We start from the raw sequence: 18,208 nt of genomic DNA, 5'->3' as shown, positions 1-18,208 counted from the left end.
CACTGCTACAACACACCCAAACACTGCTTACCCACTGTGTGCACAAGCAGTGTCAGAGCAGCGTCATTCTGCTGGGGAATGGGAGGGAAAAGGAGAGAGAAGAAGAAGGAATGACAATGTGGGAGAGGTAAAACAGGAAGGGAGGCTGGATAAACACAGAACACCAGGTATGACCAGGCTGCGTACACTGGCCCAGACCCAGAACTTACACTGCAGCTAATGTGACACCACAGGAGTGCTGGCACCTAAAAATTTCTGTAAAAATGTGAATTATGTATCTTGAATTATGATATGTCATGATACTGCTCTGTAGCTCCTCACTGATAAGTCAGTCTGCAAGATCATAGTCTTTTATTTCTTCTGTTGGGCCTTCTTCACTTCATCCTGTGTCTGACATCTCTCTCTACACTTTGGACAAGCTATCACATTTCTCTCATAAAAAACCACTGTGATATCTTTTAAAACTGTAAGTTTGGATTTTGCTATCAAATACTTTACAGAATATTTTTCTCTTTCCTTAAACCAAGAACAATTCACCTTGCAGGAATTTTCTTCACTTCCCCCATTCAGTTTTTTGCAGATGCTCATTTGCAGAAAAGAAATTTATGGTTTTGTTCCCCTGCTCTCCTCTCCTAGGTTGGCAGGAATTATCCAGGTCAAGGACTATCATTCTTTTTTTCTCATTCTTTGTGTGATGCACAGAAACATCTTTCCTTTGCTCTTTCCTTTAGAAAATGGACTAATCCTCATTTTGGCTTGTCAGCTCAGTTATTTATGTGTGCAACAAATAATAATGGGGAAAAATTATTTAAGGGGCCCAGTCTAACCCTGGTACTACAGAGAGCAATCTTGCAGAGGAGTAGTACCTTTCTGACGTCTTGCTAGCAGGCAATTTGTAATTTTGGGTCTAGGAGCAGCTGGATTTGTGGTGAGGAGGAAGTTTTCGGGGCTGAGGGTGCTTTTCCTTCCTTCTGCCAACAAACAGCGATCCACGCCAGGATTTGCTTTCTGCTCCTGTATTCAGTATTTCGGCGATGCAATGTGCAGCACGTTTCTCTCTCTGTGTGTGTGTGTGTGTGTGTGCGTGCGTGTGTGTGTGTGTGTGCATGTGCGGCTCTCCCTCGCAGTGTCTTGTCTCCAGGATTTCTCCCTGCCTGGCTCCGGAGGCTGCTCCAGCGCTGCGCGGAGCAGAGGTTTCCCCGGCTCCCGTAAATACAGGCACACGCATCCAGTGCACCACACGCACGCACACCACACACACACACACACACACACACAGAGGCACACAGGCACGCTCCGAGCCGCTGTCCAGTCCATCCCCACGCCGGCTGCTTTCCCCACGTCTCCATCCAGCCCGGCAGAGGCGGCAGGCACAGCTCCGCGGCGGATCGCGCTGACGCTGCCCCGGGACTCCGCTCGCAGCAACGCGCCCGCGGTTTTAATCTCCATAAGCTACAGAAGCTACAGACAGATTTTTACCCTCTTTTTTACATTGCCTTTTTTCTTTTTTTTTCTTTTGGTTGTGGGGATCTGCTTCAGGTTCTGGTTTGGGTTTTTTTTCCTTTCTTTTTTTTTTTTTTTCTTTCGGCGTGGGGCGAGCGCTACGCGTTTGGAGAAGCAGCCGGAGGGACGAGGCTACCGCTCTGCTGCCCCCGCCGTGCGCGCATGTGTGCGTGTGCGCGCCCATCTCCCCCCCGCCTCGCAAAAGTTTGCCTGGGCGGCCGGGGGGCTCCCGGGCCGCCGCCCCCGCAGCCGGGGGGCGCGGCGGAGGCGCGGCGGAGCGGCGGCGGCGGCGGCGGCGCGGGACTTGCGCGCGGCGCGGGAGTTGCGCTCCGCGCCATGCCGGCGGCGCGGGGAGCTGCGCGGCGCTGCGCCCTGGCGGGGCCGCCGCTGCCGGTGCCGCCGCCGCCGCTCCTGCTGCTGCTGCTGCTGCTGCTGGTGCTGCCGGTGCTGCCGGCCGCGGGGACCGAGGGCAAGGCGCGGAGCTGCGGCGAGGTGCGGCAGGCGTACAGCGCCAAGGGCTTCAGCCTGGCCAGCGTGCCCTACCAGGAGATCGCAGGTAAGGACGGGGCCGGGCGCGGCGGGGAGCGGGCAGGGGCGGCGGAGCGGGGCCGGTGCTGCTGCCGCCGCCGCCGGGCTGCGCGCACGCCCCACGGAGCGCGGCCGGGATCGCGGCGCTGTGTGCGCGGAGCGGAGCGGAGCGGCTCTGCCCGCCCGGGTGCAGCCGGGGGCTTCCCGGAGGACCGGGTGTGTGCGTGTAGATAAAGATTAAATGCACAAACTAAGGGGGTGGGGGGTAAGTAAAAAGGGGTGAGAATGACTGGGACGCAGGCAGGCTCAGCCGCGTTTCTGTTCGCTGGCCGAAACTTCTTGAGAGTTGCAGCCGGGCGGCGAGAGGCAGCGGGCAGCTCCGCAGTGGCGGCTGTCCCCGCTGCCGCCCTGTGCCGGGAGAAAACTTTGCCCTCTGCCCGCGGGCACAGGGCGTGATGGAGGCGGCAGCGGAGGAGGAGGAGGAGGGCGAGGAAGGCAGTCCTGCTCCCCTGCGCACCCTCCGCGGCCCCGGCCGGCAGGGTCGCCCCTTGGAGGCGCCGCCGCCGCAGCGCGGATCGAGCAGAGGCACCGGCTGCCGGGGAGAGGCACCCACGCACCCGCACACACAGCCGCCCGGCAGCCTGCAACTTGGCTCTTCCGTCTGTTCAAACATGCCTACAACAGGTTACATCGCAATCCGCCTACGAAGGTGTTGGGAACAGTTTTTTGTTGTAATTCCATTTCCCTGCTTTTCCATACAACCGTATCAGTATTGCATCTTTAAGATTGAATGAATAAAAATACGTTTGGGGCTGGAATTCATTTAGCAATCGGAGAGCGCCACAAAAAGAGAGCTATTATACGTGAAGGTACGAGCCGGGGCTGCTTAAATCGGACTGCTTGAGCCCTCAAAAAAGGTTTATGCTTCGCCGCTGGCACTTAGCTGTTAGGTCCTGCTATTTGTAGAGTGAATTAGATGCTCCTCGGTTTGCTCGCTTCCTCTTGAAAGTTGGAAGCAGTAGATTTATCTTCTTGAGGTGAAAAAATGCCACAGTTATTCACTGTGTAACATTTAGCACTTTACATGAGGAGTGATGAATGTAGAAAATCTCAGGACAGCGAGGCTGTAGTTCAGAAAGATACAGGGAAGGTTGTTCCGTGTTGCACCTTCATCCCTCAGGCTTACTGATTCTCTGGTCTTTCTGTGCTTTTTCCTGTAATTTATATTCAGGTTGCTCATCAGTTATATGAAATCATGAAATCTCTCCTGTGAGCCACAGATCCTTTGAATATGCAGTCATGCTTTCCCTTTGCTCTCTGTTACACCAGCTGCTTTCAGACAGAATGGTAGGATATCCTCTGTTACATTAAAAAAAGAAATTCTAGTACATTTCAGACTTCTAATAACTTTGGGTAAACACTTGTTGCTTTCAGCTCACTGAGAAGTTTTATTGTTTCATATATTTTCTGAATGTACAGTGCAAAGTCGACAGCAAATTTTTAAGTAAGCCCAGCATTTACAAGTTTCTGTTGACATGTATCAGGGCAGAAAGACTCAGAGTAATTAAATATTTAATAGTAGTTCAATCCAAAATTACTCCACAGTTTCCCGCTAAGTTTTATAAGTAAATCTGCTTTTATGATTAAGTACATGATTTATGGGGGTGTGAGTTATTTTTTCTGAGCTTCCTGTTGAAGTAGTTTGATATTTTTGTGGTTTATATTCCTTTTTGCTCGTTGATGTATCAGCTTTTGAGCAGTTCTGTTTGTAGCTGTTCAAATGAGTTGTTGTAAGACTAGGGTTGCTTTAGTGTGTTTCTAAGTGTATTGTTCTTGTACAGTGCTGCAAGGTGGGGTAATAGCTGTTCATACAGCATGGGCTCTTGTTAATGTTACAGCTCTGTATTTGCTACCTGGTGTGGTGTTGGAAGTGTAGTTAAAGCAGTCCATTTACAGGTTTGAAAAGCTTTCTTCTTTTTTTTTTTTCTTTTTTTTTTTTCTCATTCTGTCTTTTTTCCATCATTCTGACTTGGTTAAGGAAGCAATTTGTTAGTGTTACAGAAGCGTAGTCTATCAAAGGCCTCATGTTTTAAGGAGTTCAAAGAACTTTATTACAGTGTTATTTCTGAACAAACATTGTGTTTTCAAAAGATTTTGCATCAATGTCTTGATAATATGATGATAAATAGTAATACACTGCGTGCTTTGATTTAACAGTAGTCATGTTTTTTGTTGTAATTTGTTCAAAAGCTATTTTCTAGCTACGACTGTTGAAATGATAAACTGAAGACAGTGTGTATGTACTAAGGCAAAGTGTTTATGTACTGATGTAAAGAGCTGTTTAAATTATAGAGGCTATGGACATAGAGGGATCTCTCTGTTGGATGGAACTCCAATGCAAGAGACTTGTTAGATAACTTCTGTAGCGTTATTTATACTGCCACTCACTTTTGAACAGAGATGGTAGAAATAACAGATGAAGAAAGTTGTCAGTTTTCGCTCTGTAAGGAAGAGTTTTCCTACGGTATTTTGTTGCATGTGAAATGTGTTGAAGTTGGCAGTAAAGTGCCTAGAGTTGTTCACTGTATTTTTACAACAATGCTAAATTGTTCTATGTGATTGTATAGAACATATCTGTTATCACCCTTCTGTTTCTGACGTCTTGTCTAATAACCACTTTCTGGTGCTGTGACCTTCACTGGAGTACAACACATAAAGTTGCTTTCTGACATAGCTTAGCAAAGTAAGTCCTCCATAAAGGAACTTTACCTCAGAATGGGGGGCAGAGGAAGAAAATTTGAAGTATACTTGGTATGCTGCTGTGGGCTTAATTCTGTGCATCAGTCACGGGCAGGGTGAGTAGCTGGAGCTCGCAGTGTGTGCTTGGCTGTCCTTGGCACGGGCTCCTCCCTGAGAGGAGCTGCTCTGGCTACTGTCTGAGTGGAGCATCCTGTGGGTTAGAGAGAGTTCTGCTGTGAGACTCAGGTTGCCATGACCCAGCATTCATGAGTGTTTGGAGGAAACTTTGCAGGAAATGTGTTGCTCTAGGAAAGTCTGTAATTTGAAAGTCAACACCCAAGAGAAAAGTCATAGAACATATCTTTTGGCAATACTTGTTTAACTCCAGCCATGCCTTCAGTAACTTACATTGTCTTAGAGGAAGTCATGAAAATGAAATGTCAAAGTTGAGGTTGGGTTGTGCCCTTCCCTCAGAATTTTCTGAATGAAGTGAATGTCTGTGTAAAGTAGTGGTTATGTCTGCTTTGTACCTTTCCACTTCCAAGGTGAAGGATGTGGGGTTTTATGTGTTGTGGTTTTGCTTGGGATTTGGGTTTTTGTTTCGTTTGGGGGCTTTTTCCTATTTGCTGAACAATAGTTTATTTAGATAAAAACTAGAACTGTTCTGATAAAGCATCCAGCAGTAAAGATGTTGAATTCTAAATGCTTTGTAAGAGGCATGTGAACTTTGTTCTCCTGCACAGATAGGTGATGGACGAGGTGAGATTCTGGCAGCACAGTCACCATAGTCAAAGTGACTGAAATGAAAGCAGAAGCAAACCCTTCATTTTGAAGGTCAGGAGTCACTTGAAATTGTGCTTTGATGAATAGGCTTTATACTGGCATAATACAGAGGCGTTGACTGAAGCCAGCAAGCATACATAATACAGTTGCTTGTAGCTCCTAAGTGGTAATAATAACAACGATGATAATAATAATAATAATAAATACCTCAGTAGTCATGCATGCAATGGAGCTATTAGTCCTTGTCAGATGTCCCCAAGATATTCTTTCTGAATGTTTTGCTTTCGTACTCTAAAATGCAGTAATAGATTGACAGAATAGGGAAAATCCTCCTGACTGAGTCTGTATCCAAGTACTTCTTCATTAATAACTTCTTTTACTGTTTCTCTGCTGCTCTCACTGAGAGCTGTGAGAAGAAAGTGCCTGTAGACCAGGAGGTAGAAATAGCCTTGCTAAAATAAATACCATATTCAGTGCAAATTTGTGAAATCTGTTTTGGGCCATTAGACATTAATTCACTCTTGATCTCCATGATGGCAGTGAAGATGGACATGGAATTTCATGTAAACTTTAAACTTCCTTCTTGTTTGAACATTGTTGTAGTTGTATCCTCCACATTGTGTGTGATCCCCTCTCACCTCTGTTTGCAGTTGCAGTGATTGCAGCATCAAGAGTCTCTCTGATCACCTCTCCTTGTGGCCTCCCTTATTTTCCAGTTGTGAGTGCATGGTGCATGCTAATAAATTGGCATGTGCATGTGGGTGTTTGGAAGTGCAGCCTTCCTAAGACCTTTCTTTACTGTCACTTCTGTACATATTTATTGGTTTGTATGTGACTGATGCCATTAAGGGGAATGCAACTTATGTATGCACATCTAAAACCTAAAGGTGATGCTTGTAAGATCGGGGCCTTTGCGAAGAAATAGCATGTTTTTAATGCTTATAAATAATTCAATTTTGAATGAGAATTTTATATCTCAGCATCTGGAGTTTCCCAGTGTGACTTTATGCTAGAGTAATTTGGAAAGAGGGACTTCAAAATAGAAAAGGCAATGCTTTAATAATGAATGTAATTATGAACTTCAGTGTATAGTCTCTAATCATCTCTTTTATTTCTATTGTCAGTCTGATTTATAATCAAAAACATGCCTAAAGTACAATATTTTCTACACTTCTAAGTGCTAATGTGTTAAACTGTTCTAAAGCTGTATTAGTACTTGTTTCATCATGTGCTGTTGTGAAATACTCCTGAGATTAGGTGGTGTTCAGACACCAGAGGTCAAGCACTATGTTAAAAGCTCAGGCCATTCTTTTTTATATTACTGCAATAAAGAATATATTCATTTCATTTATATTACCACTTGGCTCTCATAAAAGGTCAGTTTCAGCTGAATGTACAATTACTTGCAAATGGCAAATCTTATAACAAGCGATCAACAATAAAAGCTTTTCTGGGTAATTTGTCTTTAAAACTACTACCTGCCATTTCTTTTGAATGACTTGAGCATCTTGCAGTATCACTTGGAGATCTCTGCCTTATTCCCCACGATACATGTAAGAAAACTGTGCATACTAATCTTCCTTTCTGCTTAGTAAAGTAAAAATGCATAATTACATTAAAATTTCTAGTTGAAATAACAGGCTTGGTGCTTAAAACTCCATTATGGTATCAGAGTATCAGCACTCCCATTACTAGCAAAATGAAATTACTTTTCTAGTGAACTATGACTGTATGCCCCCTTTTGTACCTGGTTAATGGGTGCTCTCTCCCTGTGAAGGGAACCCGCATTCTGTGGTTTTGACTGTTCATGCTACCAGCCATAATTATTTTAGCAGTTTAAATATGTGTAAAAGAATTAACACTTCTTCAGAAATTCCTAAGAACAGCATATAAAGGTTGGTTTTTAAAGGCAGAGTTGTTATTATGCTAAAGAGAGAGAATACATTATAAGATGCAAAAGGAATTTAAAATGTGTTGCAGATGGCAAGAAAACATATGCTGGTAAAATTCATAGCACTTTATTCCTCTGTATATAAAAATGGCCTAAAAACCTACTGAAATCAGGATTTGCTTTCTTCACTACCTATTGCTCTAGAGCTCCAGCACACATACTGAAAAATGAGCTCCCGTTAATAAGAACATTTCTAGCTGTTGGTGTAGGAGGCTGTCACAAAGACCATCAGCGCTCTCCGACGAGTTTCTTTTGGCTAACGTGACCTTTTCCTTCCAGCAAAGTGGAACAGCAGCACTTTATTCTGTTGAGCAGTTGTGGAACACAGGAGGCACGTGGCATTTGGAGGCAGGTGCTGCCAAAGATGTGCTGGAAGAGGTTCCCTCTGACTGCACAGGTGACAGCAGTTTGTGTCCTAGTGTGACATCCACCCAGCAGAGCCAGTCTCTGTGGGCAGAGTCAGGGGTTGTGGCTTGTGCTGGGAGGGTTGCTGTCCCCTCCAGCCACTGTGAAACCTGAATGTGCAGGGAGAGGCTCTGCAGCACAACCCCAGCTCTGAGATGGGATGGAGACCTGCTGGCCACTCGTCCTGGTCCTGATTTTCAGGGTTGGGCACAGGAACTGCTTTCAGTGCACCAGAAAGAAGCAGCCAGGGCTGATACTCCTAATGCAAACAGTAAATTGCTCTCCAGCTCACCTGGCCTGTGAGGTCTTTCACCTTGTGCTTCTAATGGCCTTTTAACAGTGTCTCCAGCTGAGCAGCAGATGTAAAGGGTACTGAGCATCTCTAGCTGTTTTTTTTTCCTCCTGAAAGAAGCATTTCTACAGATGCTTGACAAACAGTGGAGCCTTGAACCTGCTCACTGACCTGTTGGGTTTAAAATACCAGGGCAAACCTCCCCAAAATAAGTGGAAGTGTCGACTGCTTTTAGCAGGTGCTGTGGAGTGGCATTAAATAAGTTTGCTTACAGAGGAACACATAGTATCTCTGTGTATGCATGTATGTGCATGCACAGGTAAAGTTACAGCTTTTATCTGGAGTGGCTTCAAAGTCCCATTTAAGGACTGAAAGAGCTTGATAAGTTGCACGTTACCAGTACAGGTGCTTGCAAACCAGGTTGAAACTTTGTTTTATGGGCCCATCTGACCAACACCTGAATGCAAACATTAGGCACAATAAAAAACTACACAGGACTCACTTCATATATGTCAGAAAGACCAAAGGCTAAGTCAACCATGCTAATCCTACTGCTTGGGAAGTCCAATTAGTTCAAGCTTGATGCTTGATTAAGTGCTAGGTCTTATAACCTGCCTTGTAAGTCAAAAGCTAGACTTCTCTGTTGCCAGAAACAGTTTCTTTGCCAGTCTGTGCAGCTCTTGATGTGTTTATAATGGTAGCAACATATTTATCTGATGTTTTTAGCCCTGTCCCCTGGCTCATGTGTTGAATTTCTAACATGCTAGGGACTGCAGGATCATCTTTTTGGCATTTGTATGAGTTGGCCTTGAAGAGAAATCAGTGCATGGGGTGAGGCTTTCGTATATCTTGGTATCAGATTGTGATGTGCTATAGTGGGAGAATGTATGTGGATACTGCTGTAGCTGGGGAACTGTGGAGGTGTGGGGAAGTACTCCAGACCTGGCAAAATACAGTCTGTAAATGCCTCACTGTGGTTCTCATGTCAAATGGCTGTGGATGGCCTTTGAGTTATTGTTGGTATCCCTTATGACCTTGGAGTTTGTCTTTGAGAACAGTAATTAATGCAGGCAACTAAAATGGCTTTCTTAAACAGGATTTATGTTTTGAGAAATGAAGCATAACAGTGGGGAATGGATCTTTATGTGCGGTATCCTACCAAAAGTACGACAGTGGTGCCTGATGGTCAGATGGCCAGGGAGGCTCTTGTCATACCCTGCGTACATTTCCTGTAAGTACTTTTCTGTTCAGGATTCAGGTTTCCCGTCTTCAGGAAATGTTTCTCTGAGATGCTGACCTGAACTGGAAAACTGATCTAATAGCAAATTCACCAAAAACCATCTTGAAGTTGCTCAAGATATTACGTGGAAATACCTGAAGTCATGATGAGAACATGGGGCTGACGATCTTTTGGTGTCCTTCAGGTGTCTTACAATTCTGTTGAAACTGCTAGGGAAAGTTTGTCCATCTTTTCGCATGTGTCACTGAAACACAGCGTGGCAGTAGTATAGTGCTCTTAGCAGTGTAGTTCAGAAGAAACTATTAGCAGCTGAACATTCTTGGCTGTTATCTCCACTTCTGTTCTTGCCTTTTTTTTTTAACTGCATCACCATCAACTTTACAAGCCATACTAGCAAAGTCATCTGTTTTCCAAAACTGATGGAGCTGAACACTTGCCTGGGATGAGGAAATGTACTTAGAGGATGTTACTGCCTTAGGGAAACTCTTGTTTGTTATCATGTCGGTGTGTAATAGTTAATGTGGTCAGTTTAGTGGGTGTCAGCTGATTTTATAGCATGTTGAATTTGGAGGTTAGGAGGCAAAGGGATTAGGTTGTTAGACTTCGTGTTTGTATACTGTTATTTATTGCTGTTTTCATGTTTCAAATCTTTTCTACACCTGAGGGTGACCATTCCCAACTCTGTGCACCTTTGACCTTACAGTTGTGCTCACAGTAGCACTGAAAGAGAGATGGTTAAAAGCAGTGGCAAAATGCTTCTTTGTATGTCCTAAGTATCCAATTGTCAGCTGTGAGACTTCAGATGTTGAACAATTTCTAAATGCCTTCCAGTTTCTAAGTAACCTTGTTTTTAAATGAGTGCTTGTGCTTAAGAAGCATAAACAATGCAGTGACAAATCAAAGGCAAGGGCTGATGAACATCAGTGTCCAGTGGCTCAACCTGATCTGTTTTCTGTCTGTTACAGAGGGAAAGGAGCTGTGAATACAAACAGCAACTTCATCTTCTTTAGTTACACAGAATTGATTCACAGAGTAAACACAAAATATGAATATTTAGTTCTCTGATACTAGCTTTTGGCTTTACAACTTTAACATATAAGTTAATACTGCATATAAGCAATTTAGGCTCCTTGGATGAGAATAGATATATATAATTTAATCTGTCAGCACTATCTTTGTTGTAGAGAAATATGAAAATACCTATTGAACAGTTTCTCAGTCAGGTAATTTTTCCTTTAACCAGTTAGAGTCATTTTAAGTTACAGTACTCATATCTGGTCCATTCTTTGCATAGCATGCGTGTATTTAAAACTGTTTCCAAAATTTGATGTCAGCTCACAGTAAAACCTTCCTTAATAAAACAGTTTTTATTTTGTGAAGTAGTCTATCCTTGCCTAACAGTCCTGTTGCAAAATAAAACAGGGAGGACAGGTAACACAAATCAAAATTGCAAAGTCATGTTGGCTTGACCTAGAGGTTTAGGTGGTTTTGAGCAGAAAATCAAAATCTAATTTAAAAATGAAAGTATTTAAAAGAATGGCACAGGGGATGTTTATTTATTGAATCAGTAACTAGCAGGAACAGTAGTCCTTGATCATTACTATTCCAAGAGATGTTTTTTGTGCTTACTGTGGCCTGGCAATAAGCACTGTTAATGGAATACCTGGAACATAGCTAATATTCACTGATTAAAGACAAACACCTGTCTTTGCCATGTAGCATGGCTGATGAAGTGGGAAGACTTCCAGAAAGGACTTCCTGAAACTGAATGCTGAAACAGTGATTAACTTGTTCTTAAAGCTGATCTTCAGAAGTCCTGTACTGTTCTTTAAATGAGAACTCCAAAGCCTCTTTCTTCTTTCCCTACTAAGAGAGCATACTAAAAGCTGTGTGTGAATTGATTGTAATCAGATTGGCTCTGAGGCACTTGCACGCTTCTGTTTTTAGTTTTGTGAGTTAAAGACCCCCCCCAAACCTTATTTTTGCCTATCTGCCTCCATTGAATGCAACTGGTGGAGGAATTTGATTGAGAATTAATTGGAGAGGGTTTTTTTACAAAAGTAAATAGAGCAGTAAATGATCAGAATTTAAAATTGCAATTTAATTGTGAGAAGCACTGAAGAAATGCAAGGAAGGAACAGTCCTATCTACAAAGAGGTTCCATTTTACATTTATGTCAGTATTTCTTCAGGAGACTTACAAAATCATAATGTCATAGTTATGTACATACTGTTTAAACCTTTCTCTGTTAAACAGACATCAAACATTAAATAAATCTGCTGCCTAATTTTTTAGATGTCCCTCTAAAAGATGCCAGCTTCATATCCTGGTGAGATTCAGCAGTAATTGATGGATCGTTTGTGGATGCAACTTTGTACCTTGTTAATTAGCAATTTAGAGTTTGAGTTTGCTTTTTAAAGCAACTCCAGCTGGACACTGTAAATCATTGTCTAAAGCATAGTCTATGCTCAGCACAGAAACTGGCCAAACCACAAACTCTTTCCACCTCGTATACCAAAAATCTGGTTGCTGGCGAATACTTAAACACATAAATACAGGTCTGTGCTGAAGTAAAGCTTTTTGTATCTGATGAACATATTTAAATTGCTCCTTTCACAACAGACTAATTCTGTCTCTTCAGCCTAGAGGAATACATGGAAGTATTATGTCCACAGTGTATATATATATATATATATATTTATAAACCCCTGTGTCCAAACAGCTCCTTACATTCAAAAAGTCTGCTGAGATTGTATCACATTTTGGGCTATATGTAACACTATGGATAACGAGTGGATTACAAATTTGGATTATAAGTGAGGTCCAGTTGTCTTTTTAATAGTTGCATCGTTTTCCCGTCATTGTTAGTTTTTTTTCTTCCTTCTAGTTAGTGTTCTAGAGTAATTTCCATTTTTCAGTGACAGGATGGTCACTGATGCCATTATCTCCATGCCTAATGGACTTCCGGCTAAATCTGATTTTCCTCCAAAGAGGAAATGCTACAGAAGTTCCCTGTCCTTTTCAACTGCAAGAAGAGCAAAAAGTCAACTTAAGATGAAGCAAATTCTACACTTAAGAATGGATTCATCCAGATTTTATTCTGTAATGCCAAACAAATCTGATATCAGTCCATAAACTTCAGCTGGGTTAAAGAATCATGTGTGTCATTTTGATATTGATTTATAAACTTTTAGGTTATTTTTATAGTCCTTTCACCATCATTATTACATTTATTGTACAGCACAGACAATAAACCTTTCTAGAAAGAGTAATGGCATTGGAAAATTAGGATCATCATCATTTTAATGGCTGTTACCTAAGTGCTTATCTTTTTGTTCCATTCTGTGGCTTGCCTGATGCTTGGAACTGATCAACTTGTTGCATCCAGTGACTATTCAGACAAGCCATAAGAAAAGGACTGATGTAGCAAAATAAAACTTCTCAAAATAGATATTAAGGTTTCTATATCTTTATGTAAATCCAATCTAGAGATATAGAGATACAGAGATACAAAATCTTAATCAGTTGAAATGGGCAAATATGACATGAGCCATTTAAAATTTTCAACAATAAACATTTTGGGAAGTTCGTACTAACAGCTAGCAGCCACGTTTTCTGATTAATACATATTTGTATTTTTATACACTCATATGAAAGGCAAATTTGTAAACATTACCAATATTTATTCCACAAATATTTGTGTCATTTTTATTTCACCCTGCTGCGATCTGCAAGTGCTAATCATTGGAACCCTTTGGAGCAAAGGAACTTATCAAGTTGCATTAGATATAACAGGAACAAAATATTCAAACAAATTTTTGTGGAAAAAGTGTCTTGGTTGATCTAATTTTACAAGTGAGCTGCAGGCATGTCTTTCAACAGTGAGGAGTTAATTTGCAAAGGCGAGTTATAGAATATATTCTGAACATTTTCGCTGTTCCCTTACAGGGAACTTCTCTCTTCTAAATCATTCTTTTCCATTCTGTCCACAACACTTCTTGTTTACGCTACACAGACACATACATACATCCCCATTTCAAAATAAGAAAAAAATAACAGATAATTCAGTTTCTAAAGTTTCTTGGCATTGCTGAAACACTTATTGCTTCCACAAAGAGTTAGGCCATCACGGTTTTTACTGATACAGTTCCTTATTTTAGGCAGCTGCCTGCCTTGCAAGATAATTCCTCATATGGGTGCTTAAGGCTACAGGATACAATGCATGAGGGAAGTTAGAATATTCACTGAATAATCAGCCAGTGAATGTGATGTAGGAGAAAAACCCTGTGTGTGCTGCTTGCTGATGAGTGAGAGAGTTGAGTCCTCCCTCCACCTTTTGAGACATCTTCAAGGCAGTTTTTTGGAAGGATGCATGTGATCCATTGCTTCTTTTTGAAGCAATTCCCCTGTGTATAAATAGTATCACATAATAACCAGAAATAACGTGAGAGTGGAGATGGATGTTTAACAATATGCAGGAAGTGATAGGACAAGGGGCAGTGGCTTTAAGGTCAAAGAGGATAGGTTTAGATTAGATGTTGGGGAGAAACTTCTTAGCGTGAGAATGGTGAGGCACTTAAAAATGTTGCCCAGGAGTGTTACGTATGCTCCATCCCTGGAAGTGTTCATGGCCAGGCTATATGGGACTTGGAAGAACCTGGTTTAGTGAAAAGTGCCCCGACCCATGGCAGGGGGTTGGAACTCGGTAATTTTCAAGGTCCCTTCCAACCCAAACAATTCCATGAATCTATGATTCTGTGTTCATTGAGACAGAGAGGATGTTTAGTTTTGTGCCTGTTTTTTATCACATCACTGTTAACTATTGGAAGGGCACATGATTATTGTTGAAGTTGAGTTTTGGGTAGGCTGTAGTTCCAAAAATGGTTTGATCATTCCTCAAACACGTGCATGAAAACAGAAAACATTATTGGAAGATGTTTTTATTTTCCTGTTCGTGGGAGTGGGTGGTGTTGCAGAACGGTTCCTTCTATACCCTGATGAGGGGTTCAACATTTTGTGTTCTATAAATATATATTTTTAAAGGAATATTTATATTTTAAGAGTAATGCTGTAAAAACAAACAAAAATGTCCCATGAAGGGTCAGCAGCAGAAATCTTGGTGTTATCTGCTAAAGATGAAGCTGTTCTCCTAAGGTGTTCCATAAAGGTTAAGGTACAGGAGAGAGGTCTTGAACATCCCATGGGTTCTCTCTGTTTCCAGTACAAGTTTTATTTTCTTTATGAGCCTCGATATAAACTTGGTACTGGGAAAAGCTTTAAAACTTTCTCCTGGGGAAATTGCTTGACTTTTGGAACACCTTAGAAGGTTGCAAAGGTATATTGCTGGGCAACAGGCACAAAATAATTTGATATAAAACTGAGCTCTAGGTTGCTGTTGGAAACCACCAAGATAATAAGTCAGTTTTAGGAAAAAACAGGTTCATTATTTTTTAATTGGGCTGCTCATCAAAAATGCAAGAGGTGTTCCAAATATCATGAAGTTTAAAGAAATTAAGTTCTGATGAATTCCACACACATAACATGATTAATCTATCAATTATACACTGCTGACCCTCACAAGCAAGTTCTTCCTCCTTTTCAAATATCTTCTCAGGTGAAAAACAACACAAACATCAATTTAAGCAGTATATAAAAATGAAATGGAGTAAGTACTTAAAATGAAACTTTAACAACACCAAAAGCATATTGGCAAGATTATTTCAGGGAACAGTTAAAATAAATGAGAACAGCTTTCCTTTGTGATTAACACCATTATATTCTCATTCATTTATGACATTATATTAATTCAGGATATTATATTCATTCAAGACTTACACAGCAATTTTCAGAGGAGCAGTGTAACAACAAAATGAGAAAAGCAATAAAAGACACAGAACTAATAATACATTTGATATTGAGAGAAAGGAGGATGCAGAGTGGGTTGGGAAAATTGGGGCATATCTACATTCAGCGTGCTTCAGAACTCTGATGTAGGAAGATGTAGGAACTAAAGAAGCATTTCTTGTGCAGTTACATAGACATAACTGTGACAGAGGAGGTGGATATTTGGTGGAATGCTGATGAGTGGACTTACAAGGCTTTCTGAGGTTGGTTTTTTACTTTCACTTTCAGTATAAATTCTCTCCTTGTCACCATCAATTCCAAAAATAAAACAAGGATAAAAACTCTCTTTCTAAGAATTTTGTAGTCATTTTGTAGGGACTTAGTGCTGAACTCAAAAGTGAGTGTGACACTTCTGTCACTTATCTGACTGTGAGAGTGACTAACAACTGCAGCAGTCTTGTGTGCTGTCTTTCTGAAAGTCCCTTCCCTTAGTGTCCTGTCTTTCACTTCCTTTGGTCCTTCCCTGAACATCCCCTACGTTTTCAGCATCACTGCATCCCCCCTTTAGCACATCTCAAAGAGCTTGATACAGTCTCAAAATGCTCTTGCCTCTGCAAACATCCTGTCAGCAGTCCTTCACCTCTGTACACAATTTCCATGTGCACAGCATGCTGGGGGAAGAGTTTCTTTCTTTGACTTCTTTTTTTGTTTCATATCAGATACAACAATCTCGTTAAGAAATCTTTCTTCTTGGGCACTCATGAGTAGCTGACTCAGTGTCCTCTAGTTTTCACTGACTAGGTTACTAGAATTCTTTTACCTTTATTGTTTCTTTGCTCCTTCTCAGGAGTTAGCATTTAATTTGTGTTGCCTTTATTATAAAGATAACTTGACAGTAGATTTCCAACAGTTTCACTCCATGTTACTTTTTCCCAGTTGCTTGATCATTTTGTTGGATTTTTTTTGGTGTATGTCCATGTCCTGGCCCTGCCTGCCCCCCCTCTCCCTTGCCCTCCTGCTTTTTTAAGATTGCTCTTACTATTGTGCTTCTGCAACTTCAGACTGTAATTTTTCCCACCAGTTACTGAAAAGAAGATATCATTTAGTGTGGTCTTCTTATATTTAGGATTTAGCCTCCTTTCAGTGAATTTTCTGTCAGCCTTTTCTTGGAGCACTTTCTGACTAAAGCCTGTCAAGACTGTTGGATTTTAGAAGGGCCAGGACTTCTTTATTTGCCCAGAATTCTATTTTCTATATTATTATTTTTGGAAAATCGTTTTTTTGAAAGTTAGGCCATATGTAAGAAACTCCTAGGGATATGGAGAGGAGTCCAGTGAGTTCAGTCTTTGAGATGGAACAAAGCAGTGGGGAGAAAAAGTACACAACTTTGCCTCTGCAGAGCTATGTAAAAGTAAAGAAACACAGGCTGAGTTTTGCATTATCTGCTGGAACAAAAGACATAATAACTAAAGTAATATTTTGTAATTTTTCTTGTTTACAAACTCTAATTTTACACTTCATCTGTAATTAGTATTTTATTCTTAGACCGTGGAAGTTAAACCCCATGGAATTCCTTTTTAAAAAAGGAAAACCAGTAGCTGTCCATCCATATTCCTGCCACAGCAGAGGTCCCAGGAGTTTTCTGCTAAAATTCTCATGTACTCACAAGAGCTGCAGAGGCATCCTTTGTGAGCCAGCTGATGGGGCATCTGTCTCTGTGAGAGCTTCAGGTAGGAGATAGCAACAGCTCTGCTGTGAGGTGAGTGATTAAAAAATCATGGAATGGTTTTCTGTTAAAAGGCATCACAAAAATCATCTACTTCCAGCCTGCCTTTTCTTGGACTGGGACACCTTCCAGTAGACCACATTGCTCAGAGCCCAAACTAAACTGGCCTTGAAGAGTTGGAGGGATGGGGCAGTCACAGCTTCTCTGGGTGACCTGTTCCAGTGTCTCACCACCCTCACAATGAAGAATGTCTTCCTAATGCTAGATTAGATATTTCAGTTTAAAGCCATTCCCCCCTTGTCCTGTTGCTGCATGTCCTTGTAAAAAGTTCCTCTCCAGCTCTTCAGTAGGCTCTCTTTAGGTGCTGGAAGTCTGCTATAGGTTTTCCATGAAGGCTTCTCTTCTTCAGACTGAACAACCCCAAGTCTCTCAGCCTGTCTCCACAGGAAGGTGCTCCAGCCCTGTGATTATTGCCATGGCTGTCCTCTGGATGTGCTCCAGCAAATCCATGCCCTTCAGATGAGTCATTTCTGTAATGAGCTTCCCCTGGCATCTCAGGTGGCTGCACTTCAGGCACCAGTGCCTTGCAGCCCTACAAATGATGTGGTGTGGCCCAGGGGGGGCAGGATGCCCTGCCTGACCTGACCTGCACTGAGGAACAGCACCCGTTGCCTTGTGGAGTAATTTAGTAGTGTGGAGTAGAAAAAGGTATTGGATTGGTTTGGGGTTTGGATGTAGGACATGACTTCAAATAAAGATGTTAGGAATGAGGAGGTTTATTGAACCTTTTCTTCCTCACTTCTGGAGGAGGGAGAAATATTAATAGCAAACAGCAGTAGAGATGTATTTTTGCTTCTCGATCATCAGCACTTTGGGAAGAATACAGGCAAAGGACAAAACAAGAAAAAGCAGACGCAAGATAGAAGCGGCGGGGTGTGCTGAAAAGCACTGCCTTTGCCCTTCTGCTGTAGTCAGACAAGTCAAAATCGGAATACAAGAATGAAAAATGCCAGTCCTCTAGACTGAAGCCTGAGAAAATTGCAGTGAATATAAGCTAACTCCAAGCAAAGCACTGCTTATCTACCATTTACCATGATGTTGACTCTTAAGATGAAAAGTGTGATAATGTATTTGGGGAGTGGAAAATTAATTATTTTTCATTAGCATGGCAATTTTTAATGTCATTATTTCATAATT

General features: G+C 41.8%; 1 protein-coding gene across 1 annotated transcript in view; it reads left to right on the top strand.

The window, feature by feature from the left end:
* Positions 1 to 1,665: 1,665 nt before the first annotated feature.
* Positions 1,666 to 18,208, top strand: part of GPC6 (glypican 6) — a 725,714-nt gene continuing 709,171 nt past the window's right edge. Inside the window, exon 1 of the mRNA XM_058018930.1 lies at positions 1,666 to 2,059. Coding sequence (XP_057874913.1) covers positions 1,666 to 2,059 — 394 coding nt within the window. The remainder of the gene's footprint in view (positions 2,060 to 18,208) is intronic.

This window comes from Melospiza georgiana, chromosome 2, assembly GCF_028018845.1.
Source record: "Melospiza georgiana isolate bMelGeo1 chromosome 2, bMelGeo1.pri, whole genome shotgun sequence".
Lineage (NCBI taxonomy): Eukaryota > Metazoa > Chordata > Aves > Passeriformes > Passerellidae > Melospiza > Melospiza georgiana.
The sequence above is the reverse complement of the archived record's forward strand: the minus strand, read 5'-3'. Positions and strand labels throughout refer to the sequence as shown.